The sequence below is a fragment of the Podarcis vaucheri genome (assembly GCF_965113315.1).
Source record: "Podarcis vaucheri genome assembly, chromosome: 2".
Classification (NCBI taxonomy): Eukaryota; Metazoa; Chordata; class Lepidosauria; order Squamata; family Lacertidae; genus Podarcis; species Podarcis vaucheri.
The window spans coordinates 133,848,401-133,875,173 of NC_138760.1; the positions used below are offsets into that span (position 1 = coordinate 133,848,401).

General features: G+C 52.5%; 2 protein-coding genes across 2 annotated transcripts; one reads left to right on the forward strand and one right to left on the reverse strand.

Moving 5' to 3' along the window:
• Positions 1-9,378: 9,378 nt before the first annotated feature.
• On the reverse strand, positions 9,379-13,174 carry LOC309525835 (HLA class II histocompatibility antigen, DR alpha chain-like). Its single transcript, XM_082211448.1, is given in 6 exon segments — positions 9,379-10,334; positions 10,487-10,628; positions 10,963-11,247; positions 11,579-11,801; positions 11,805-11,836; positions 12,983-13,174. Coding segments are annotated over 6 exon segments (792 nt in total). The 5' UTR covers positions 13,089-13,174; the 3' UTR covers positions 9,379-10,330.
• A 1,776-nt stretch (positions 13,175-14,950) lies between these two features.
• Positions 14,951-25,886, forward strand: LOC309525830 (H-2 class II histocompatibility antigen, E-S beta chain-like). The gene is made up of 6 exons (XM_082211441.1): positions 14,951-15,206; positions 16,377-16,646; positions 21,604-21,885; positions 22,005-22,115; positions 24,264-24,287; positions 25,391-25,886. Exons 1-6 carry the CDS (start codon positions 14,966-14,968, stop codon positions 25,402-25,404), a joined length of 942 nt encoding a protein of 313 aa, XP_082067567.1. The 5' UTR covers positions 14,951-14,965; the 3' UTR covers positions 25,405-25,886.
• The last annotated feature ends 887 nt before the right edge of the window (positions 25,887-26,773 follow it).

Genomic DNA, 26,773 nt, shown 5'->3' on the forward strand with positions numbered 1-26,773 from the left:
CACACCTGAACTTTTTGAGATTGATTTATTGTATTCATAGAACAGCTTTTTCTCCAAGGATCTCAAGGTGGTGTTACATGGCCCCCCCCCGCCCCAAATTTAATCCTGACAATAGCCCTGTGAGGTATGTTAGGCTGTGAAGCATTGCCTGCAATAACAGGTATGTCTTAAGTTGGCGGTTGGAGGATGGATGGCGACTAACAGATTGATGTTGAATCCTGACAAGACAGAAGTACTGTTTTGGGGGGACAGGAGGCGGGCAGGTGTGGAGGACTCCCTGGCCCTGAATGGGGTAACTGTGCCCCTGAAGGACCAGGTGCGCAGCCTGGGAGTCATTCTGGACTCCCAGCTGTCCATGGGGGCACAGGTCAATTCTGTATCCAGGGCAGCTGTTTACCAGCTCCATCTGGTACGTAGGCTGAGACCCTATCTGCCTGTGTACTGTCTCACCAGAGTGGTGCATGCTCTGGTTATCTCCTGCTTGGACTACTGCCATGCGCTCTATGTGGGGCTACCTTTGAAGGTGACCCGGAAACTACAACTAATCCAGAATGTGGCAGGTAGACTGGTGACTGGGGGCGGCCGCCGAGACCACATAACACCGGTCTTGAAAGACCTACATTGGCTCCCAGTACGTTTCCGAGCACAATTCAAAGTGTTGGTGCTGACCTTTAAAGCCCTAAACGGCCTTGGTCCAGTATATCTGAAGGAGCGTCTCCACCCCCATTGTTCTGCCCGGACAGTGAGGTCCAGCTCTGAGGGCCTTCTGGCAGTTCCCTCACTGCGAGAAGCCAAGTTACGGGGAACCAGGCAGAGGGCCTTCTCGGTAGTGGCGCCCTCCCTGTGGAACATCCTCCCACCAGATGTCAAAGAGAACAACAGCTACCAGACTTTTAGAAGACATCTGAAGGCAGCCCTGTTTAGGGAAGCTTTTAATGTTTGATGTATTACAGTATTTTAATATTTTTTTGGAAGCCGCCCAGTTATTATTATTATTATTAAGTCCCATTGGGAAGGACTTCCCCTGTGTGAGTCTGCTGAGTGTTCCAGTAACACAACAACGTGTTCAGCTGAATTTGGGGGAACCAACTGATGAATCCATTGTGTTGAGCTGTTTCAATTTATTTTGTTTGATTTGCTCATGGCAAACAGCTGAAAGTCTGTAAATCATCTTAATAAACCTGATTTGCAATGGGGGTAGAATAATTTGAATGTAACTGTATGTGTTTTATGTTTTTTTTTATCTGATGCTGGTCTACTGTAAGAGAATGTGTGCCCCTTATTTCTACGGTTCTATGTATGGTTGTAGCGGCTTCTACCTTATGCTGGTCTATGATTTCGATCGGATCAAAAATCCGTCATTGGTTATGTTGAAAAAGAGGTGTGGTGACAGGCAGAAATCTGAGTCGCAGTCACTCAAACATACCTTTCACACCTGCGTTCACTGTGACACTTGCTCCCTGAGTCAAGTCAAATGCCCCCCTTTGTCTTGCCTGGGATCTCAGATCCTGGCCTTAGAGGAAGATTCCTGTGGACATGATTCCTGTGGATTATGGCTGACCCCAGTAGAATCTCTGAGCCCTCTCCCGTTACCCATTCCCCCTCTGATCTGAATAAGCACAAAACGATGAAAGTCAATGACAGGGGTGATTTTATGTGACTTTTTAGAGGTCCACACCTAGAGGAATAGGCGCAGAGAAAATCTAGGGATTACATTTGATGCAACTTGGTTGCAAGGTTGGAATTCACAATATTGTTGGAACCCAGCGGGCATCCTCTGCTGTGAAACTTGGCTGAGCCCCGTTGGAAGAAGCAACGCTTTGAGAGGTGCAGTACCTGCATAGCCCTTTCCTTTTTTAGGGGGCGCTGCTTCACAGCTGTCAGGAGCTGAGCGCTTCTCATTGGCTAAACGGTCATAGCGGCTGTCAGAACAGAAGCTTCCAATTGGTCCGTGGTTTGGGTGCTGTCAAAATGGTGACTCCTGATTGGCTGGGCTTTTCTAAGGTGGGGGGGAGGTCTTGAATGGATGTGGTTTTATTTCACGTTATCCCCACCCATTGAAGGGGAAACAAAAGGGGAAACAGCGGGAAAACAGGATTCGTTGTCTGATCTTTGTGAATTCATGCGCGATGAAGAGTCCTCCTCGGTAACATGGCCTTCCCGATTTCCTTTCGTGCAATATAAGGGGGAGGGGGTTGCCCACTGTTGCCCTTCCGCCCCTTTGTGAAATCTCCCGTCTCTCAAGGGGCTCCTTTTGCCCCCCCCATTGCGTGGAAACTTCTGATGCTTCAGGTTCCTTTTCGAACGTGCGCACCCCCGGAGGTAAGGTTGCAGAGCAGTGAAACTCCAATAAGCTCCACTTCCGAGAGAGACAAGGAGTTTTGGAGAAGGCCCTGGTCCTTCTGCTGTGTGGAGCCCCATAAGCCTCCTGCCCCTTCCCCCAAGTCTGACCCTGACGACACCCTCACCCAAAAGTCATACAGTGGTACCTCTGGTTAAATACGCTTCAGGTTACAAACTCCGCTAACCCAGAAATAGTACCTCGGGTTAAGAACTTTGCTTCAGGATGAGAACAGAAATTGCACCGGGGCAACAACAGGAGGCCCCATTAGCTAAAGTGCTTCAGTTAAGAACAGTTTCAGGTTAAGAACAGACCTCCGGAATGAATAAAGTATGTAACCAGAGGTACCACTGTACTTGGAATCCCACCAAACTGAAATCCAGAAGAAATGTTGCTCTTTGTTTAGTGACAGCCTGCAATCCTATTATCTGCGTTTGCAAGTGTGCGTGCCTCTCTGCGCCCCTTCCCAAAATCTGGGCACGTGGGGTAGAATCTCGAGGAGGAAAGGAGCCAAACCAGGTCCTTTGTCAAGTTCCATAGCTTTGGTTGGCCAGTTAAGGACTGCCATTCACAAGTCTAAATGGGTGGACCGTTTCCCACCTCAGGCGGCTTGTTTGTCAGTCTGTCTGTTTTTACCCCGCCTTTCTCCCTGACTCAAGGCTTCCTCATACCCTCTAATATTTATCCAGTGGAACAGTAACAATAGCAACTGTCAGGGGTTCAGGGAGAGAGGCACAGAGCAGGCAGGAGACGGACAACGATTGGGAAGAGTCCGAGGACAGCGAGGAGGAGGATGGCAAAGACTCCAGGGATTCCATGAGTCTTTCCAGCGAATCAGAGGATTCCCAGAAGGGGGCGCCTGTGGTCAAGACAAGGGGAGTCCCAGGGGGGACGCATCAGGGGCAGGGGGCCAGCAGGGGACCCCAAAGTGGCAGCTGGGAATCAGGGCCAGTTTCCCCACCAGAGCGCAGCAAAGGGGGGGGGGGAGGTTCCAGTGTGTCAGGGGAAGCAGCTACGGCAGCAGAGAAGGAGGAGGGGTCAGAACAAGCCATCCTCCCGGAAGGGGAGGAGGGCAGTGAAGGGAGTAGTGTAACTGTCAAAAGAAAGGTTAGAAGTTGGGCGCGTGCGCCAAGTTCAAATGTGCAGGTGCGCGGAAGAACAGAGAGCCCGGAGGAGGAGCCAGGTCCCAAAGCCCGCAGGAGGGAGGGAGAGCAGTCTGGGGATTCAGCGTCAGGGGAATCCAGGAGGGGCGAAACCCCAGCGGGCAGGAAGACCCTGCGGAAAAGGAGAGACAGGAGGAGGTGGAGTAAAGCAAGCATCTTAAACTGGTGCAGGGGAGGGACTGATTCAGAGGGGACTTCAGCGGTCTAAGCGTAACAGACGTGGGGCTGCACGCCTCGGCTGTGGAGCGGAAAATGAACTGCAGTAAACATCTTTGTATATAAAGTGAACTTGGCGTTGGTCCTTTGTGAGCTGGGACCTGAGGCAGCCCTGACAGCAACAAACAAAGGTCCGTTGAAACTGGGATACATTTGCCTCAAGAAGTAACATTTGCAGTAAACGCTTACAATAACCTGTGGGGAATATTCATTGAACACAAGGTAACATGTAAAAGAATATGAAGTAACACACATGTGTGCAACTATGTTTCAAAACCTCAAACGCTCCAAATAAAGTCCTTTATTAGTTACACTGCATTGCATAAGTGACTATCTTTTCTTAATAGTGGAAAAAGGGCAGCTGTTTACCAGCTCCACCTGGTACGCAGGCTGAGACACTATCTGCCCGCGGACTGCCTCGCCAGAGTGGTGCATGCTCTGGTTATCTCCCGCTTGGACTACTGCAATGCGCTCTACATGGGGCTACCTTTGAAGGTGACCCGGAAACTACAACTAATTGAGAATGCGGCAGCCAGACTGGTGACTGGGAGCGGCCGCCAGGACCACATAACACCGGTTTTGAAAGACCTACATTGGCTCCCAGTACGTTTCCGAGCACAGTTCAAAGTGTTGGTGTTGACCTTCAAAGCCCTAAACAGCCTCAGCCTAGTATACCTGAAGGAGCGTCTCCACCCCCATTGTTCTACCCGGACACTGAGGTCCAGCGCTGAGGGCCTTCTGGCAGTTCCCTCATTGCGAGAAGCAAAGCTACAGGGAACCAGGCAGAGGGCCTTCTCGGTAGTGGCGCCTTCCCTGTGGAACACCCTCTCACCAGATGTCAAAGAGAAGAACAACTACCAGACTTTTAGAAGACAACTGAAGGCAGCCCTGTTTAGAGAAGCTTTTAATGTTTAACAGACCACTGTATTTTAATACTTTGTTGGAAGCCGCCCAGAGGGGCTGGGGAGACCCAGCCAGATGGGTGGGGTGTAAATAATAAATTATTATTATTATTATAAAATACTTATATCACCAGAAAGCAGCAAATCCTCCCCTGTTGCTTGCAGGGCATGTCCAGCTCATGATGGACGTCTGGCCAGTCTGACTGGGCCACATCCTGGCCTTGACGGACCTAAAATACGGCACACCCCTGTCCTCCCCTGTGCGTTGTATCCCCTGGCAGAAGACCTCCATTCATCTGCACTGGATTTGGAGGGGTCTCTCTGTGCATGCTCTCTCTCTGCCCCCATCACTCTACCCCCAGGAAGAGCTGGTGATTGATGCATTTCTGAAGGAGGGGGCTGCGAGCGTTGACCTTGCTGTTGTCTTCTGGGTGCGCTAAGTGGCTGGGGACTTTCCTGCCGTTGAACTTCAACCAGAGCCAATCACAGGCTCTGAGGCTGCCTGATCATCAGCTGCTGGGTAGGGAAGATCCAGCTGTTGCCAAACCCAACACTTCTTGTTCTCCTCTCTGACTCTCTGGCAGACTCCCCTTCTTCAAACGGTCCCATTTCAAGGCAAATGGGCCCTCTCACATTCACAGGACCTGTGGCTCTTTCTGCTGAGGGGGGCCCTGCCCTCCTGCCCCACAGCCTTGCCCTGGCAGCTCCCCTGGCCCCCCTCCCCACACTATACTTGGCTGAAGGTTCTCCTTTGCTTCTGCCTTGAGACCCAGGAGAATGTTTGCTCTTTTGCTGAAAGAGGATCTGCAAAAAGATCCCATTTCCCTTTCTAGAGAAACCGTGACAACTGCAAGGTATAATATTGCACAGCAGGCTGGGCCTTGTCTGTCCGTCCCTGTGATGTCCCTGCAGAAGCCTTGGCCCAGGAAGGGACGCCTCTCCCAAACCCCTCTCTGGGGGGTCATGTCCCTCCTGGAGCCTCTTGCCAGGGGGAGGAAGAGCTGGACGACTCTTTCGACTGGCATTCATTTTCGGAAGGAGACATTTCTACAAGGCACAGAATGGGGAGAGGAGGGAAAAGAGCAGATCAAGACCCCCCAAAGCAGTGACTCCTTCCCTGGGGGTGCAGGGACCTGTTCTGTGCCCCTGGTCTTCCACTGGTGGGTCGCAGCCTGATCCCATGTGGGCTGAAACAGGAGCCCTGACACCTCACAGATAAGAAGATGGAGAACTGCATGTTTGGGTCGAAAGGGGGTATGGGGTCTGGAGAGGTTGAAGAGACCTGTCTCTGCCCCACAGCCAACTCATGAAGGAGGCCTGGCCAGCCTGACTGGGCCACATCCTGGCCTTGGCTGACCTGAAACACAGTCCCACCCTCTCCCCATAGCCTTGAGGACTTGGAGGGGTCTCTGCCCCTTCTCCCCTCTTCCTCCTCCCTCCTGCCTTGGGAAGAGATGACCCACTTTGCTCTCCTGGCGCAAGAGGGAGGGGGCTGCTCTCCAAGGAAATCCCCCCCACCTTGAGCCAAGGAGCCCCTATTCCTCTAGCAGAGGATGCTATGGGGCTTGCCCAGCCCCACTCCATTCAGCTCAGCCATTCCCAAGGGGGTCCTTCCCTAAAACGGCAATTCCTCTTAAGCCATTGCTGCTGGGCTGGAGGGGGGGGGCTGTGCTTTGGGGGGGGGCCTGGAAGCTACTTCTCTGTGAGGAGGTTTTGCTGCGCTCCCGGTTGACCTCCGTCTCCTGGATCGTGGCCAGCTTCCCTCTTTCATTTCCCTGAATGCTGAGCTGTGCTCCAGGCCTCCATGTGGGGGGAAGCGAAACTCCCCCCAGCGCCTTTCTGCAGCGTCTCCTCTGCTGCCAGAAACAAGGGGGCAGAAGGAGGGAGAGGTGGGGGAGGGAGGCACGTGCTATGGGCCCACAAGTCCTGCTTCTGTCTCCAGGGAGCAGGCTGCCTGGATCCTGCCCCTCCTGTCCAGGGACCCCCTTGCCCCCCTCCTCTTGGTCTGTTTCTTCCTCCAAGGGGCCTCCTTCCCAGCCTCAGGCAGGAGCTGCATGGACACCCAAATTACATTGGCACTGCCTGCAAGGAGAAATCTAGCACAGCAGGGAGGAAGGCTGCAGGCCAAGCCGTTGCCCCCGTTTCCTGCTTGCTGGGAGGTTATTCTGCTTCTCCTTCACATTGGGGAGAGGGCAGTAAAAACATGAAGCTGCAGCTACAGTGGAGCAGTCCTGTCTCCCTTTCTCCCATGGGAGCCGTTGTGGAATATAGATCTGAAGTTTACAGCCTCACTCCCTCTGGGGGTCCACAAAACCCTCATTTCTCACACCCAGTTTCTCCCCTGGCAGCCCATCCCTGAGCATCTTGTATTCCGGAGGGAGCTTGACCCAGAGTTTCCTCCTCTCTCTCTCTCTCTCTCTCTCTCTCTCTCTCCAGCCAAGGTCCTTCTCTGTGGAAGTGACTCCTCCACTCTTAAACTGAGCCTTTGCCCTCAGGTGTTGCTGCTCTTTTGTGCCACCACCAGGAACTGGGCCAATGTGCAAATCCAGTTCTGGGATTGGAAGCTCATGTACAGATAACCTGCAACCGTGGGCGTAGGCATGATTGGTTTTTTTGGGGGGGCAGGCCTTTTGTTAGGGGGCAAAACCTCAGTTTGCTTTGTATTTCAATTGATTTTTATTGATTGGGGGCAGCTGTCCAACTCTCCCCCCACGGCTGTGCCCATTCTTACAACCTATTTGATTGGTCCTTTTTTGAAGCATTTTTTCCTTCAGAAAAACAAGATGCAGAGAATTCCCGCTATAGGTGGGGAGGGGCAGAGTGCTGGGGGAAAATTCCCTCCTTCCTCTTTGAAGCAAAACGCAAATGCTGTCACAATCTCACATCTTGCAAACGTTGTTGGTACCGCATTTTTTGCTCCATAAGGCGCACCGGACCATAAGGCGCACCTAGGTTTTAGAGGGTGAAATCAAGGGGGGGAAAATCTTATTTCCCCCCCAGCCCCAAAGAGCAAAGAAGAGCAAGACAGCGAGCAGGATCCATGCGCTTGCTGTCTTGCCTTCTGCCATAGCCGTGCGCAGTCTAACCTGGCCGGAGGGGCTGCGCGCGGTTATGGCAATACCCCCACCTCCCGCAAAGGCCCACAGGAGCCGCGCGGAGCTTGTGTGCGGCTCTTGGGGGCTTTTCCTGCCTGCCTCCCCCCTGCATTCGCTCCATATGACGCACACACATTTCCCCTTACTTTTTAGGAGGGAAAAAGTGCGTCTTATGGAGCGAAAAATACGGTGATTAACATAAAGAGTCTGCCATTTGCAGTTTTGCATTTAAGCACAAAAATAGAAATCAGAGTATTGGATTTCACATTTTACATGGGATGATTATTGAAAGTGGGGAGAAGACAGCCTCTTAACTCTCCCCCTGCCCCCCGCCCCATAATTCTTTGAGGCGAGTCTTAAACCCAAAGCTGCTCCGACGAATGACTTGTTTTAAAAGTTCCTGTTTCGAGGGAACCCAAATGTCACAATCTCCATTTCTGCCTTGAAGCAAAAAACAGGGTTGGGGGAAGGGTAAAGCAGGGTTGCTATTGCTGCTGGGGGGGGGCGTGGAGAGGTCTATAGTATTGTCCTGCTGGGGACTTTCCTGGAGGTGAGGCTTGATGGGAGCCAATCACAGGTCCCGACACTGCCTGGTCATTGGTTGCTGGGCAGGAAACGCATTGCTCTTGCCAAACCCCTTAGAGTGCACCACTTGCTGGTCCAGATGTGGAGTCAGCCCTGCAGCCTTGAGGGGCCTCCTGCTCCTTCTGCCGACTGGGGCGCTGGCCTTCTGCCCCCAAGTCTTGCCCTGGGGCACTCCTGCCCTGCCCCTCTGCCAAACTCTGCCTTCTGTCTCTCTGCATTAATTGACCCCCCCCCAATTTGGATCCCCCTCATTTGAGATCCAGAAGAAGGTATGAGATTGCACAGCAGGCTGGGCCTTGTCTGTCGGCCTCTGGGATGTCCCTGCTCAAGGCTTGGCCCCAGGAAGGACGCCTCTCCCAAACCCCACTCGGTGGTGTCATTTACCTTCTGGAGACTCTTGCAAGGGGGGGGGGAGAAAGAGCTCAACAACTCCTTGCATTAATTTATCTTAATGAGGCACACAAAAATAGGGGCAAGACAGGGAGCTACCAGAAAAGAGTGAAGCCTTCTCTGAGGCTTTTAAGGCATGTTCCAGGCAACACAGTCAACTCATGATGGAGGTTTGGCCAGGCTGACTGGGTCACATCCTGACCTTGCATGTCCTGAAACACACACCTCTCTAGAGTGTTGTTGCCCCTGGAAGAAGACTTTCATTCATCCACCCTGAATTTGGAGGGGGGTCCAGTCTCAGGAAGAGCAGGTGCTTTGATCTGGTGAGGCATTTCAGGACAGGGGGTGAGTTGTTCTATTTCTCTCCTCTGTTCCCCCAGAGGGTCCTGTGGGATAATGGTTTGGGGCATCACCAACCTACAGCAGGCCTTGAAGACCAAAAGAGTCCTGCCCCAGCATCCTGTTCCCAGTAGGGGACAGACAAGCAGACCAGGGCAAAGGCAGGGAGGCACCAGCGCTGGCTCTCCTGATCTCTGATCATCTCCCAGAATTTGGCCCTAAAGACACGAGGGGTCAATGTAGCCACTCTGGTTGCAGTGCTACCCATTTCCTCAACGGTTCACCTTTTTGCTTTGAAATAAATATATCCAGAGCTTATAGGCAAAGAAAACAGCACTAGAAACAAATCAACAAACTGTAAGGTTTATTCATTGCTTTTGGAAATATGGGAGCATGTATGAAAAACAGCAGTTGGGCTGCACAGAAGCCATTGGGAAAGTTTTGCAGAAGAAGAAGGGATCTTTTCCTCCACACAGACAGATACAACCCTGCTTTATGTGGACGAGAAAGGTGTTTGGGGTCTCTTAGCAGCTAAACTTCCCCAAAAGGCTGGATGAATCCTCTTTGGGATTAAGGAAACACCTGAGGGGTGTATTCCTGCAGTGCAATGCATGGAACTGAGTAAGGTGAATGGTTTTGGGTAAGTGGGGTGGAGATATGAATTAGAATGCCTGACCCTCTGTTGGCAGGGGGTCTCCTTGAGCCACGCAGATGCAAGGGGAGGCAAAGCAGGAAGACCCCACAAAAACTATCCTGACTCAACCATGGAGTTTGGGGGAGGATCTGCAGCCAAACCACAAGCAGAGGTTGGATGCCGCTCTGTCAGAGATGATTTAGCTGAGATCCTGCACTGCAGGGGGCTGGACTAGATGACCCTTAGGGTCCCTTCCAACCCTACAATTCTATGATTCTATAAAATGCACGATTACTGGACGGCCAGAAGCAAAGGCACCAGGGAGTTTCAGAACCTGCATAGAGGGAGCTGTAAATGTTGAACCATGGCAAGACATTAAATGTGAGTAAAACATATACTTTTCCTATTTACTTAAACAGTCTGAGATAAATTTCTTTGTTAAGAGGGAAACAGAAAAGGGAGAAAGGTAATGTAAGTCTGGCTAAGCATCTTTGGCTATCATAATTATTCTTAAAAGTCAAACATATTATCCAAAAAGCTTCTAAGGATAAGCTGCACACGGAGGAAGCAACTCCTTCCAGCTGATTCGTAGCAGAAGAGACTCTTGGCAAAGGAGATGAGCTGAGAGGGTTCAAGGAAGAGGCTGTCAGGAAAGGAATCCCCCATTATCTGGAAAGGAAGGAGAAGGGAGCAGGTGAGCTGGGAGTATGGAGGCTGAGCACCTTCTGGGCAGGATGAGGCCCACCCCACCCCTTTGCTGTGTATTTTGGCTTCCCTTGCATTTGTCTCTCAGCCCATGAAGGGAAACGGGTTCGACTCACATGAAGCCCCTGCGATCGTTCATCCTCATGGCCTTGAAGAAAAGGATGGTGCCAGTGATGATGCCCAGGATGCCAAAGGCCAAGCCCAGGGCACACAGCACGTTCTCCATCGTCTCCGGGATGGGAGAGGGCGCCTTGGAGACTGGGATGGAGAGAGAGGGGACAGGGCTAAGGGGGGACTCTGTTTCTCTGTGGGTGTTCAGCGGAAGAAAGAACCCAGGAGTCCTGACACACCGCCCCACCCCTTAATACACACTGTTAAATTGAGAGAAACTAACTCGAGGAACCCCCAAAAGGCAGTTGAGCAACTTATTGTCTCCTATGGCTAGAAGGAGCAGAATAAATTATGCAAAACTGCAAGTGTACTTCACTTGCATAAATTACTCTGATCATCAGAACGTGTTTCTTATACCCCATGAATCTGGGTTTCTGAGTTCAAGTCCCAGAGAAAAGCCCCAATCCTGCCCGGTGCTTACCCCAGATCTTCTCCATCTTTCCCTCTGGGATGCCCCAGTGCTCCACCTGGCAGACGTAGATGTCTCCCTGCTCAGGGACGAAGGGCAGGTAGGAGAACTTGCGGAAAGTGTTGTCCACGCTGGGGTAGAAGTCTGTCTCCTCCATGCCCTTGGAGACCACCTCGTTGTTCTTCAGCCAGGTGACGTTCAGCACTGGGGGGGAGAACCTGTCCACAAAGCAGATGAGGACGTTGGGGTCCCCCAGTTCCACGGCATTTTCCGGGTACACAGTGGCCGTAGGAGCAACTGAGGAAGGAGATGGAGAAAGAAATGGGATTAAAACCCATTTGAAGCAGTCTAGAAATGGAAAGCATAACAATCAGGTGCTGTGGGTATTTCTGCACCGGGTGTTCAGGTTTGGGAATGCCTCTGAGCTTGTACAGAGTGCAGTGCTGCCCCTCCCGTCAGGCTTCTCTTCCCTTTAGCCTGTCTCAGTCAGCCAAGGACTGGCTCCCTGGAGCAGAGTTCCCTCTGGGGAGGCAGAAAGGGGTCCTGAGGGGTCTTCCGGGTCAGAGGCCAAGAGGCCACCCCCTGCCTGCCCCCCAGCTCTCTCCCCTGCCCCCCTCGCGTGTCCTACCGTTCAGGGCACGGGTGCGGTTGCTTCGCTTCATGAGCACCTCCATGTTGTTCTTCATGACGGCGATGTTGGCCAGGGCGCCCTGGATCTCGAAGCTGGTGAAGCGCTGGAAGTCCGGCAGCCTCCAGACGTTCTGCTTCTTCTCCCAGTCCACGTGCAGGATCTCCTCGTGGTCAAACTCCAGCAGGAACTCCCCGGACTTCTTCTCCGAAGGGAAGCTCTCCTAGAAGAAGTCCAGCTCCACCAGGGTGTCCTCCACTGCAGGGGTGGGAAGGAGAGAGGGAGGCTTTAGGACCCCGCAGCAGGATGAGGGAGAACCTGCCCCGTTGCTAGGAATGGGGCCACCACCAAGAAGGCTCTCTAAGAAGACGAAGGGGGGCTTCATCTGCTCCCAAACACACAAATACGTCAGTTTTAAAATCCCCTCATTTCCAAAAGGTGGTCCTGGGTGCACTTGAATGTGGGTGACTGGTAGAAAGTTGGAATAATCATTCAAGAGAACAATCCATGTCTCCATGTGCCTAGATCTCCACTTTATTCCCAAAGTGAAACCAGTAATAATTACATTTCCTCTTTCAACCGTGGATCATCAACAGTCACCTCTTGACTTCCCTCATGCAACGAATTAAAATTTGGGCATGCTTTTAAAAGAGATAAATCTGTTGGACACACAGACAGAGCCATTGGCCATGCGCCTCTTTCCTTTCCTGAAGCGACTTCCTTGTGGAGTTCACTCACTCACTCACTCAAACTAAACCGCGTCTCCTGGGGAGTGAAGTCCCTTTGGGTCCAGCTGGGTTCCCTGCCAGGCAAGTGGCGATATGGGGGGCAGCCGAAGAGAGCAGGTTCTGGCCCCTTTTGTGCCAGGAGAGAGACCACTCTGTCTTCGGGGGCTATGGGGGGCCTGAGCCTTTTGGGGGCGACCACTGGGGACTTCCGGACCAGGCAGGTCTCTGTGGCAGCCGAGCCCACAGAGAGGAATAGTAATTCTTGTTTTATTTCCCTTTCTCTCCTTGTAACAGGAAAGGCTGGGGGCACAGACTCCGATCTTCTAAGTTGGTGTGTGTAGAGGGAAATGCTGTTTTCACCCCGTTTTCCACTCTCATTTTTTTTAGACCACCTTATTTGAGGGAGCAAATCCTCCTTGCTCGTCACCCTCCCATTCCACGCAACTCCCAGCCCTCTTTCCTGGGGGGGGGGGCGTCCAATTCCCTCCCTCCCCCCATCCCTCCGTCTTCCCGGGCGCAGCTTCTGCACCTGTCAGGGGGAGGGGGCTTCTCTTCCCTGTAGCCCAAGAGACCCACAAGCAACGCCCAGGGGCGCAATCTTTCTCCCCCATTCCCCCCAGGCCCCCTCCTGGGACCCCTCCCCAGACATCTCCCCCTCCCTCCTGCGCCCACTGACCTTTCAGGGCTCCGGCCCCCCTTGGCGGGGCCAGGAGGAGGGTCGCCCAGAGGCAGCAAAGGGCTCTTCCTCCTCCTCCTCCTCCTCTTCCTCCTCTGGGCTCCATCTCTGCCGCTCTTCCTGGGCCGAGGCGGGCGAGGGGCGACTCAAGCCCAGTGTCCCTTGCCCCTTCCTCCTGGATGCTCGCCCTCCAAGGGGCTGGGGGGGGGCGGGGGCGGCCAGGGGGCGGCTTTGGCGGAGCAGGAAAGTCCCTGCCAGCTCGGCCAATGAGAAAGCGCCCTGGCGATGACCAGCCTGTCTCCAGGTAAACCTTCCCCAGGCAGGAGCCTCAGCCGGAGACGGAGCGAAAAGAGCAGCAGGAAAAGGGCAGCTAAGGTTTTTTTGGGGGGGCTGGATCTCCCCAAGAGGGGAGGGGTCTCCTCCAGGGAAGGGGCTGCGGGGGCTCCTCTCTGTCTCCCCCCCGTGTGTTTCTTCATGGGACTTCTCAGACAACAGCGCCAGGGATGTTTCTTGCACAGGGGAGCTGGGGGCTGGAGGGGGCTTTTATTGGGGGGTGGGATCTCCTCATTGGGGGGCTGCCAGGTCTCCTCGGGATGCAGGCTGGGGGGCCAAGAGGGGGAGCCCCCTCCCTCAGCAGACAGTTATTCCCCCCCCCCGAAACTTCTGACCTCTTTCCGGATACATGAAGGAACGAAGGTTTAGCGGCTTAAAACGCAGAAGAAAAGCGCATCTCGGTGTTTTGAAGCCTGAGTCTGAAATGTCCCTTTTTGCTGCCAGAGTAAAGTTTTGGATGGAACTGACAGATTCCTGTTAAGCTTTATATCCCCCCCCCAGGTTTTCTGGGGAAGATCTTGATTCACACGCGACGCGACAACGATGGAGACATCAGAAGCAGCTGAGGAGGCAGAATGTATAATCTGCTGTTGAAATGGAATACTGAGGAAGAAACGGTAAAATCTGCAATGATTAAATGAGCACAAGATATAGGCCATAACATTATGTTTGCTGACTGGGAGAAGTTGTGGACCGCCGGGATTAAATTTACGGCATGTAATGCCTTAAGAGAGAATATTATGAAAATGATGTACAGGTGGTACATGACCCCAGGCAAGCTAGCAAAAATATACCACTTGCCCGATAATAAATGTTGGAAATGTAAAGAGATTGAAGGTACATTTTTTCACCTTTGGTGGATGTGCCCAAGGATCAAGGCCTTCTGGGAAATGATATATAATGAACTGAAAAAGGTATTTAAATATACTTTCCTGAAGAAACCAGAGGCCTTCCTCCTGGGCATAGTGGACCAATCGGTGTTAAAGAAGGACAGAACTTTTTTTTTATGTATGCTACAGCAGCAGCAAGAATCCTCATTGCTAAGCATTGGAAGACACAAGACCTACTCACCTTGGAAGACTGGCAGATGCAACTAATAGACTACATGGAGATGGCGGAAATGACTGGCAGAATCCGAGACCAGGGAGAAGAGTTGGTGGAAGAAGATTGGAGGAAATTTAAAACTTATTTGCAGAAATATTTTTGAATGCTGATGACATTGAAATGAATTGCAGGGGCTCTAGCAACAGGGCAAAATTTAAGATTGGATTATTAATAGATAAACTAATAGGACATGAATTTGCTAAATTAATTATTAAAAGGGATACAAAAACGGGAGACGTGAGGAAGTCAGGAAAATAAGTTAACTAAAGATGAAATTAAGAAAGAGGGAATTTTGTTGTTTTTTTATGTGTTTTTCTTTTCTTTTCTTTCTTTTTTCGTGTTTAAAGTGTGTATTTTTGTATTTTGTAACTTTGTATTTTCTCTGTCTTTGTATTTTCTGAACTTTTTTTATTGTTAAAACTTAATAAAATATTGATTAAAAAAAACCAGAAGCAGCTGAGAAGGCAAAGAGGAACTTGCAGGTCGAGCGAGAGCAGAGAGAGCCCTTGATAATGCTCTTTCCAGGAGTTCCCTGCCTGGCGACCGATGACGCTGCCTGGGCTCGGAGGCGGATTGGATGCTCGCGGGGCGGGGCGGTGGGGTGGGCGGGGCTTGCAGGAGTTTCTCCCGGGGCTGAGCGGAGAAAGTCCCATTTGGGAGTCTTCGGGGGGCGAAGGAGAGAGAAGGATGGGGGGCTCCGGCGCTGCGCCTTTGGCCTTTGGGGGGCTCCTGCTGGGGATGCTGGTGGTCTCCGCTTCGGAGGGGCTGGGCGTGGAGGCGCCTCCAGGTGAGCCAAGATTCTGCAATGGGGGGGGGGGGGAGAAGGAAGGGGAAACTCCCCTTGGTTCAGTTCAGCAAAGTTGATGTTGAAGAATCCTTGCTTCCCAACGGAGGATCTTTGCTTCTCCCAGGACACGGGGGGGGGGCAAAGGGGCAGGAGGGAGGGGGAAACACTCCCCCCCCACTGAAAAAGAGCAGCTCAGGCTTCTTGGACTGGGAAGGAGAAAGCATTTACTGTATCTATTGCTACTAATTATATCCCGCCTTTCAGGATTACAATCCTTCCCCAGCAGCTTACAAACAACATTCAATTGAATTTTAATAAAACCACAATATTAACACAGGTGCGTAGCCAGGATTTTTGTTAGGGAGGGGGAGAACTTCAGTTTGCTATGTATTTTTATTGATGGTGGGGGGCAGCTGCCCCTCCCTGTCCCCCTTGGCTACACCCATGAAAGCAGCAGTGAAACTGGCAAATGGCTCCCTGCTCTGACAGGTCCCCTCTCCCAGCCCCCCGGCCCCCCCCTCCCCGCCTCGGGATCCCCTGGGTGCTGAAATCGGCTCCTGCTCTGTGGCAGGGAAAGCGAAAGTGAAACTGCGTCTCCCACAGCGGGAGGGGGGTCTCGTGGGAGGGAGGGGGCATTGAAGCGCCTCCCACCCTCCTCGGCATCTCCACCTTTTCCTGGTCTCTCTCCCACCCCCAACATTTTCTCCAGCCGGGGGGTAATAAAAGGGGGGAGGGAGGTTCAGGTTTTTTTTAAAAAAAAAAAAAACTGGAGATAAGCAGGGGCATAGCGATCGGGGGGCAGGGAGCAGCTGCCCCCCTTAAATAAATTAACTAAATAAAGCAGATAGCTTGCTTCTGTCCCCCTCCCCAATAAATCCTGGCTACGCCCATGGGGTCCAGGGTCTTGGAGGTTGTGCCTCCCCCTCCACAACGGCCTTTCGCTATCGCTCTCTCCCTTTCCTTTTGGAGGAGGTCAAAGGGGGGGGTCTCCCTGCTCAGCCTCCGCCCGCCCCCCCCCCGCCCCGCCATGGGATTACACGAGAGAGAGAGAGAGAGAGAGAGACCGTCTCTCTCCTGCCCGGCGGGGGCAACTCTCCGCTATCGTGAGACCTGCGCCTTTAAGGAAACTGGAAGTCTGCATCCCCCCCCCATTTCATTCTCCCCCCGCAGAGCATTTCCTGTCCCAGGTGAGGGCCGAGTGCCACTTCTCCAACGGGACGCAGCGGGTCCGCTACATATATAGGGACTTCTTCGACCGGCAGGAGCTCTCCTACTTCGACAGCGACCGAGGGAAGTTCGTGGCTGTGGCTGAACTGGGGGAGCCCGACGTCAAGGCATGGAACCAGGACAAGGAGCGCCTGCGGAGAAACATGGCCTCGGTGGATCGCTTCTGCCGGCACAACTACGAGATCCACGCGCCCATCTTCAAACCGCGGCGCGGTGAGTCCAGAATCGGGGGGGGGGGGGCGTCATGGGAAACGGGCCCCCCGGAAGATCCCAAAACGGGGGTGGGGGTGGACCCGGGACTTTCTCCCCCCGAAGCCCCTCCTCGCCCTCCCGCTTTTCAGAGAGATAAAGGGGCCTTTCCTGACGCCCCACTCCAGAGGCAGAGTTTCTGTGCCCCTGGAAGCATCACAAACCATTTTATGTGTTGCAGTCTGGAGGGTGTCTCTCTGTTTGTTTGTTTGTTTGTTTGTTTGTTATTAATTAAATTCGCATCCCACCCTATACCTGTAGGTCTCAGGGCGGCTTGCAACACAAAATTGCAGTATTTACAATAATAATAATAATAATAATAATAATAATAATAATAATAATAATAATTAACAATAACAAACAACAATAACAACAACAACAATAGTAGTAGTAATGATTTATTATTATTATTATTATTATTATTATTATTATTATTAATACCCCATCCATCTAGCTGGGTTTCCCCCGCCACTCTGGGTGGCTCCCAACAGAATTAAAAGCACAATAGAACATCAAACATTAAAAACTTCCCTAAACTTCCTTTACTGCATGTGATGTCTCTGGTTCTCCCTCTCCTCTCTCCACCCCCACAACAACCCTGTGAGGGAGGCCAGGCTGAGGGGGGGCTGGCCAGGGACACCCAGGAGACTCAAGGCCCAGGGTGGATTTGAACCCAGGACACAGTCCAACGCTGCACTACATTAGAGTGGGGGGCTGCAGGGGGGGGGGCAGAGAGAGCACATTTCAAACAGAAACCCTGAACATTTTAAAAGTACAATATGATGTTATTGGGACATCACTCAATTGTGACACATTAGCATGTCGTTTCTTGCACACTTGACATGGATTCAGGTAGAGCTGCCATATGTCCAGGTTTCCCAGGGAATCATAGAATCATAGAGTTGGAAGAGACCACAAGGGCCATCGAGTCCAACCCCCTGCCAAGCAGGAAACACCATCAGAGCACTCCTGACATATGGTTGTCAAGCCTCTGCTTAAAGACCTCCAAAGAAGGAGACTCCACCACACTCCTTGGCAGCAAATTCCACTGTCGAACAGCTCTTACTGTCAGGAAGTTCTTCCTAATGTTTAGGTGGAATCTTCTTTCTTGTAGTTTGGATCCATTGCTCCGTGTCCGCTTCTCTGGAGCAGCAGAAAACAACCTTTCTCCCTCCTCTATGTGACATCCTTTTATATATTTGGACATGGCTATCATATCACCCCTTAACCTCCTCTTCTCCAGGCTAAACATGCCCAGCTCCCTTAGCCGTTCCTCATAAGGCATCGTTTCCAGGCCTTTGACCATTTTGGTTGCCCTCCTCTGGACACGTTCCAGTTTGTCAGTGTCCTTCTTGAATTGTGGTGCTTAAATCAGGGTGTTTAAATCGGGGGGTGGGTGGGTTAGAAATTAACCCCACAATTGCAAAATCACATACATTCAGGATTAAATAATAATAATAATAATAAACATGGTCCATTTCCTTCCCACCCACTCATTACTATTTTCAGCCACCAGGCTCCCCTCCAGCTCCCCCGCCCCCAGTTCTCCATGGATCATCCCTAAATCAAAAGGATACTCTGCAGTGAATTCTGAAGATCATCCTGTTTGCCAGGAAAATAGGAAGGGAAACTCCTGAGATTCCCAGGACTGGGAAATGAGACAGAAGGATGGAAAGTGTCCTAGGAAGGGGAGGGGCATCCCAGGAACCCCCAGTTTGTGGAATGCCCAGCCTGACCACTGGGGAAACAGGGCTGACTTTGGGGAGATGGGGGGGGGGTCAGTGATCCCACTGGTGGGAGTGGGAAGTTGGGGGCTGGGAGCGTAGGATAGACTAACCCCAGGGCCCCAAACTCGGCTTTCTGTCACCCGGGCAAAGACACACACACAAAGGGCATAAAAAGAAAGATGCTGGAGAAGAGATAGTCTCTCCAAATAGTAACATTGTCTGTTTGTGTGTCTGGCTTTCATTCAACCTTAAGCAGATCTCCTTAGAGAGTAGTAGATCATTTGAGGAATTCTAAGAAATATTATGATTTTTTTTTGGAATTTGCATTTTATTTATTTGTTAACATTCTTATATTACATCGGTAAACGTTGTCATATTACATTACAGGACTTACTGTAATACAATTTCCAACGTGTATACAAAAATTATATACAAATTTTATATACCTAGAAAGAAAATGAAACAAAAGAAAGACCAAAGAGAAAAAACAACCCACCCCCACCAAAATCATATACATACCAACACATTAGACTTCCTGTCTATCCCATTGTATATTCCTTTTTTACAAATGAATGTACTCTTATTATTGTATACTTCTTTACATATTATCTAATACATTCCTATATCAATATGTGCTCTTAGTCTTATTTCTCAACTCAGTCTCACTCCAATGTCAATCAAATGCTAGCATAGATAGCGAACCTTTACTGCATTTTTGAACATATGTTTTATACAGTGGTGCCTCGCAAGACGAAATTAATTCGTTCCGCAAGTCTCTTCGTCTTGCGGTTTTTTCGTCTTGCGATGCACGGTTTCCCATAGGAATGCATTGAAAATCAATTAATGCGTTCCTAGGGAAACCGCCTTCAGACCAGGTCCGGGGACAGTCTGTCCCCGGACCTCATCTGAAGGCTGGGGGGGGACAAGGGCTTTTCTTCCCACCCCCAGCATTTTAAAAAACCCTGGGACAGCGGAGGACTTCTCCGCTGTCCGGGGCGATCTTAAAATGCTGGCGGGCGGCATTTTAAAATTGCCCCGGACAGCGGAGGACTTCTCCGCTGTCCGGGGCGATTTAAAAGCCCCTGGGAAGGCAGGCAGGGGGGACAAAGACTTTCGCCCCCCGCCCGCCTTCAGAAGGTGTTCCCTCCCCCCCGCCCCGCTTCGGAACAGCTTTCCGAAGTGGGGCGGCTGGGGCAGGTGTCTCCGCCCCCCCTCCCCACTTCGGAACAGCTTTCCGAAGTGGGGCGGCTGGGGCAGGTGTCCCCGCCCCCCCTCCCCACTTCGGAACAGCTTTCCGAAGTGGGGCGGCTGGGGCAGGTGTCTCCGCCCCTCCTCCCCACTTCGGAACAGCTTTCCGAAGTGGGGCGGCTGGGGCAGGTGTCTCCGCCCCCCCTCCCCACTTCGGAACAGCTTTCCGAAGTGGGGCGGCTGGGGCAGGTGTCTCCGCCCCCCCTCCCCACTTCGGAACAGCTTTCCGAAGTGGGGCGGCTGGGGCAGGTGTCCCCGCCCCCCCCTCTTCGGAACAGCTTTCCGAAGTGGGGCGGCTGGGGCAGGTGTCTCCTCCCCCCCGCCCCACTTCGGAACAGCTTTCCGAAGTGGGGCAGCTGGGGCAGGTGTCCCCGCCCCCCCCCTCTTCGGAACAGCTTTCCGAAGTGGGGCGGCTGGGGCAGGTGTCTCCTCCCCCCCGCCCCACTTCGGAACAGCTTTCCGAAGTGGGGCGGCTGGGGCAGGTGTCTCCGCCCCCCCTCCCCACTTCGGAACAGCTTTCCGAAGTGGGGCGGCTGGGGCAGGTGTCTCCGCCCCCCTCCCCACTTCGGAACAGCTTTCCGAAGTGGGGCGGCTGGGGCAGGTGTCTCCGCCCCCCCTCCCCACTTCGGAACAGCTTTCCGAAGTGGGGCAGCTGGGGCAGGTGTCTCCGCCCCCCCTTCGGAACAGCGTTTTAAAATGCTGGGGGTCGGGAGCGAAGCGCTGCCGACCCCCAGCATTTTAAAATTTTAAAACCTTCCCGGGACACGGGGAGATTTTAAAATGCTGGGGGTCGGCAGCGCTTTGCTCCCAACCCCCAGCATTTTAAAACCTTCCCGGGACAGAGACTTCTCTGCTGTCCCTTGGAGATTTTAAAATGCTGGGGGTCGGCAGCGAACGCTTCGCTCCCGCCCGCCAGCATTTTAAGATCGCCCGGGGCAGGGGGGGGGGAGGCAGGCGGAGGGGAGCAAAGACTTTTGCCCCCCGCTGGCCTTCAGAAGAGGTCCTCTTCTGAAGGCCGGCTGTGGGCGAAAGTCTTTGCTCCCGACCGCCAGCATTTCCCTATGGGCTTTCGTCTTGCGATGCAAGCCCATAGGGAAATTCGTCTTGCGAAGCGCCTCCAAAACAGAAAACCCTTTCGTCTTGCGGGTTTTCCGTCTTGCGAGGCATTCGTCTTGCGGGGTACCACTGTATCTATTCCACTTTTCCATAAATTTTTGTTTTGAATTGCCTCTCAGGGTATTTGTTAACTGCGCCATTTCGGCAAATTCTTGTAGCTTGTCATGCCAGTCCGTTATTGTCGGGGCTTCTTGTTCCTTCCACCCCTTTGCCACCAAAGTCCGAGTTGCAGCCGTTGCATATAAGAACACCTCCCTAAAGGCCTTCTGGCATTTCTGACCAGAGGCATTTTTGTTAAGCCAACAATGCTTAACAGAAATGCCTCTGGTCTTTTAAAAAAAGTTATTCCAAACATTTTTTTCAACTCCTCGTAAATTAAGCCCCATAACACTTTGATCTTCCTACATGTCTACCACATATGATACATGTCGTCATTAGTCTCACCACACCTCCAACAAGTATTCACTAAATTTTTATACATCTTCGATAGTCTTGAGGGGGGTGAGGTACCATCTGTGCTGCATCTTTAACATATTTTCTTTGATGTTATAACACGCCGTAAATTTTATATTTGTTCTCCAAAGCTGCCCATCTAATCATTGTTGCCTTAACCTCCTCCTCCTTAACTTCCCATTCCAGGAAGAGCTGATATATTCTCGAAATTACCCTAGAAGCTTCACCCGGGGCTGAGACCCTGGCTAGCGCCCGCCCCTTAACTACGGCCCTGAGCTGCCCTCCTTCCCCTCTCCTCCCTCCCTTGAGGCCTCCAGGTCCCTCCCTGCCTAAATCTCTGACCTTCCTCCCACACCTCCCTTGCCTCCCTCCCACAGTCCAGCCCAAGGTGAAGATCACCCCCACAGACAACGTTGAATCTTCCCCACACAACACTCTGCTGATTTGCACTGTGGGCAGCTTCTTCCCTGCGGGGATCGAGATCAAGTGGTTCAGGAACGGGAAGGAGGAGCCCAAAGTGTGGACCACGGACCTCATCCGGAACGGGGACTGGACCTTCCATATTGAGGTGATGCTGGAGACAAAGCCAGAACGTGGAGACGTCTACACCTGCCAGGTGGAGCACGCCAGCTTCGAAGGCCCCGTCACGGTGAAATGGGGTAGGACGCCTTCCTACTGGGAGTGGGGGGCATTCCTGGGGGACTAGATGGGTTGCTCCCCCCTCAGGGGGCTGATCCCAGGCCTTCCTTTCCTCACTCTGGGCTTTTTCTTTCTTCAGAGCCACAGTCGGACTCTGCCAGGAGCAAGATGTGGACGGGGATTGTGGGGATTGTGCTGGGGCTGGTCTTTGGGGCCACTGGACTCGCCCTTTACCTGAAGAAGAAGAAAGGTGAGGGTGGGGTGCCAGGGGGAGAGGGAGGGTTGGGTGTGGGGCTGGACTGGGCTCCAGGCTCCCCTCCTCTTCTTAGGCAGAGGCTCTGGAGAGGGTTCTGTTCCTTCTCCACTCCTAGGAGGTCCCTCTTGGTGTCTCAGAATTTAGTCCAAACTGATCTCGGGCCAGAATCACTTGCAGGATCTCTGACTGTCTCTTATCTGAGACTCTTTCCATCTTTTTTACACTGTGGAGAACACAGCTCTTCTTTTGGATTTAGAAGCCTTTGTACTTTCAGGGCTGTTCTTCTAAGGTCTTCCTGTCTTCCCTGAAGTGCCAGCATGATGTAGTGGTTAAGAGTGGTAGTCTCGTAATCTGGGGAACTGGGTTCGCTTCCCCGCTCCTCCACATGCAGCTGCTGGGTGACCTTGGGCCAGTCACACTTCTCTGAAGTCTCTCAGCCCCACTCACCTCACAGAACGTTTGCGTTGGTGGAGGAAGGGAAAGGAGAATTTTAGCCACTTTGAGACTCCTTAAGGTAGTGATAAAGCAGGAATCAAATCCAATTCTTCTTCTTCTTCTTCTTCTCCTGATCAAAACTCTGCTCAAAACAGCAGTGGCGTAGCGTGGGGGGTGCCAGGGGTGCCGGCCGCACCGGGCGCAACATCTGAGGGGGCGCGTACGCCGCCTCCGGAGTCTCCGAAGAACCTCGGGCGCAGGCTGTAGCACCAGGGCCGCGGCCAAGAAGGCGAAGCTGAAGAGCCCGCTGAGCGCCGCGCCCAGGCAGAGCGCGCCGGGAGGCACCACCGCCAGCGCCCGGCGGCAGCCGCAGCACCTCGCCACCATCCCGCCGCCAGACTTGCTTGCACAGACACGGCCGGCCGCTGCCGACGCTGCTGCCTCTGGCGGCGGACACGTGGAGAGAAACAGCGGCAGCCGAGCGGGAGACTCTCCCTTTCTCACTGCAACGCTCCGGGGAGGGGGCGAGGGAGAGAGTCAGGTGGAAACGCGCGCGCCCCCCAAGCCGCATCTTCGCGGGGGTTGGGGGGCGAAGCCGCCGGATATTTGCGCCCCAAATTGGGGCGACCGCAAAAAGCCACCCTGCCAGCAGCAAGCTTCAAGGTCAAAGGCTCCCTTCGAGGAAGCTGCGACCCTCTTTTGAATTAAGTCCCCCCCCAGCTCAGTTCAGTGGGAGGTGGATTTCCCGGGTCCCTTGTCCCTTAGAGGGCGCCTCTCATCATCCCGCCATTCTGAGAGCAGGGAGGGCGCCTCTCAGGAGACTTCCCCCCGCATTTGCTTTCCCGCTCAGGAAAGCGCGCGCGGCCCTGGCTGGATCTGCAACTCTTCTGGTGAGCGAGGTTTAAACCAGAGGCAGGCGCTCCTTCTTGGACGGATGCCTGGAAGAAAAAGACCCCGCGGTCTCTTCCTTTCCTTCCCCTGCAGAGACCAGCCACGTCCCTCAGCCGAGGCCGCCTTGCTTCTCAAAAGAGCCGGTCTACTGCAGTTCGTGGCTGCATGGGAGAGCGCTGCTTTCCTTGCAAAAGGCCCCCAGGTTGAGTCGCCGGCACCTCCAGCTATGAGAGGATGGGAGCAGTGGCGTAGCGTGGGGGGTGCAGGGGGGGTCGGCCGCACCTGGCGCAACATCTGGGGGTTAGGGGGCGCAAATCCATGGGTTAGGGGGCGCAAATTACTTGCCTTGCCCCGGGTGCTGACAACCCACGCTACGCCACTGCAAAACAGTAAGAGCAAGGCTCTCTCGCTACACAGAGCAAAGGGCCTTTGAGACACCCACAGCCAGGATCCCATCGCCTCACTTGGACCTCTTCCTCATTTGCATGAATTACTTTGCATGCATTAATTAATAACTGGGCAAGGCTAAGAAATGCAGCCTAAGGAATGAGGAGCGGTTTGTGGGGGGCGTTGGGGGATGGGGAGAAGAGTCGATTGCAAAACATCCTTTCTGTGTTGGGAAAGAAATGTTTCCATTTAACGAATAATTATCTTTAACCCCTCATATTCTGTTCTGCAGAGGGAGTGGGGAAACAGGTCTTAGTTGTGCCTTGATTGCATTATCTTGATCTTGGGAGCTCTGGGGTTCTCAGGGGATCGATTCCAGTTGATATTTGATGCTGACCAAGTATTGCTGTTCTCTTTTTTCCCTCCCAGGGAGAGCTGTTCCCCAGCCTGCAGGTAACTTTCATCCCTCCTCCTCCTCCCTCCACCTCCTCCTTCCCTCATCCCTTCTCCCGGCTGCTTAGGGTGGCCCCCTTGCTTGCTTTTCATACAGCTGGGGATGAGGGATGGTTCTGGTTTAAAATCCCCCCCAATATGCACACGCTCGAATTTCATCTCCTGGAAGTGGGTCTGCAGGAGAATTCCCCACCTGGGACGCTGTCAGGCAAAGCTCACTTTCAGGGGCCAAGTGAGGAGACCAGGGCTTTGTTCCCCTGCCCACTTTCCAAGACACGTAGCCCAAGGGTGGGGAACCTTTTTAACCCCAAAGTGGGTGGAGCAACGCATGCAGATATCCCCTTTCCAGAATAGACTACTTTCTACCCCTCTCCCTTCTTCAGTGGTGTAGTGGTTCAGAGCGGTGGACTCGTAATCTGGTGAACCGGGTTCGCATCTCCGCTCCTCCCCATGCAGCTGCTGGGTGACCTTGGGCCAGTCACACTTCTTTGAAGTCTCTCAGTCCCACTCACCTCACAGAGTGTTTGTTGTGGGGGAGGAAGGGAAAGGAGAATGTTAGCCGCTTTGAGACTCCTTCGGGTAGTGATAAAGCAGGATATCAAATCCAAACTCCTCCTCCTCCTCCTCCTCTTCTTCTTCTCCTCCTCCTCCTCCTCCTCCTTCTTTTTCATCCAGGCAAGCAAAAAGCATCCTCAGAGTTCAAGGAGCATCCCAGGGAGGTGGAAACACTTGAGAAGGGCGCAAAGCAGGGTCAGGAGGAGTCTTAGGGGCCAAAGAGAGAAAGTCCTGGGGGCCACCTCCTGGGCCAGAGTCCTGGGATTCCCCACCTCTCTTTGGAACCTCCTCTTTCCCACTGCCTAAGCCAGCCAAGACTCCCTCCTCAGAGCCTCCCCTGCCAGACCCATAACCTCCAAGCCCTGCGGACTCCCAACTCCCACCCCCCCAGCCAGCATGGCCAATGGTTAGAGGGCACAATGGGAACTGTAGTTCAGAAGGCCTGCTGGTCATTCTATTTGAGTGTCCCCCAAATCCTGCCAGGGATTCATTCCCCCCCCTCGCTCCCCACAGTGATGGGCTTGTCTCTCTTTTCTCTCTGCCTGCAGGTCTCATTGATTAAACTTTGCTGCTCCCTCGGGATACCGGGATGTGGAGAATTCCTTCCTGCAAGTTCCCCTCTGTCCTTGCTCAGAGGATGGGAGCTTTTCGTTGGTTGCTTTTTATTACTTCGTTTTCTGGGTGTCGCTTGAGGTGTCCATTGCTCTTTCATTTGGCAGATTGGCAGTTATCCTAGCCTGACGTAGCTTTATTTGCACATCTGTGTTGGAGACTCTGTTCTCTGAATCTCCCCAGAGAAGCCTGAGCTGAGCCTTAAAGCAACGATGGATCCAGTCAGACTGTCAGGACTAAATGTTAGTTCTTAAAGCCCTGATGGAGAGCCTCATAAAATTTGACTCACTTTTGGGGGGGGGGTATATTTTTCAATTACCGTATTTTTTGCTCTATAAGACTCACTTTTTCCCTCCTAAAAAGTAAGGGGAAATGTGTTTGTGTCTTATGGAGCGAATGCAGGCTGCGCAGCTATCCCAGAAGCCAGAACAGCAAGAGGGATTGCTGCTTTCACTGCACAGTGATCCCTCTTGCTGTTCTGGCTTCTGAGATTCAGAATATTTTTTTTCTTGTTTTCCTCCTCCAAAAACTAGGTGCGCCTTGTGATCTGGTGCGTCTTATAGAGCGAAAAAGACGGAAAATTTTCTTTTTTGCATTTTAGAATATTCCTGTAAACAATCTTAAAATATAAATGATTTCCCTTCTCTTTCCATGGTTCATTTTCCATACCATAAATCCCTGCAAGTGTACACAATTTCCCCCTATACATTCAATAACATTTTCCAACCTTCTGTGTCAGATAGCAAAGGTGTTTGCTCACGAGTAACCGGGCAGGACTCCGACCTGTCTTTTACAGGTTTTATTAGGTGCAAAAACTATTTACAGTGCAGAACCCCAAAGTTCAAGTCTGCCTCAGTCACTAGCAGAATCTGGGAGTGCCTGTTTCCTGGACCTCCCCCAGCATAAAAGCCTTGTTATGCCCAGCTTTTTCCTTCCCTCTTTGTGCTTTAGACTTCTGCAGAGGGTGGGCGACGGAAGGGGCGTGCTTCCCTCCTGGCCGGCTTTGCCAGCAGTGGTGCTGAGGCTCCCACCAGCATCCTCTGGTCCTTTCCCCTCTTCCCCACTGGAGGAAGGCTCCCTGTAACACAACTGCCCCTCTGTTTCCCGCCCCTGTTCTGATGGCAGTTCCCTGACATTCTCTAAACGTATGTTCTTCTCGTTCTCTTATTCTATATGTTAAATCTGAAAGCTGAGCATATTCCGTCAGCTTAAGTTGCCATTCATCTTTGGTTGGGACCTCACTCATTTTCCATTTTTGGGCTGACAAAACACGAGCTGCAGTAGTGGCAGACATAAATAACCTTTTTTGACACCTGGGA

Excerpts from the sequence above, each read along its gene's own strand:
- LOC309525830 (XM_082211441.1), top strand. The coding sequence starts at position 14,966 with ATGACGCTGCCTGGGCTCGGAGGCGGATTGGATGCTCGCGGGGCGGGG. Across the intron at positions 16,647-21,603 it reads CATCTTCAAACCGCGGCGCG|TCCAGCCCAAGGTGAAGATC; the intron begins GTGAGTCCAGAA and ends TCCCTCCCACAG. Across the intron at positions 21,886-22,004 it reads CCCCGTCACGGTGAAATGGG|AGCCACAGTCGGACTCTGCC; the intron begins GTAGGACGCCTT and ends TTCTTTCTTCAG.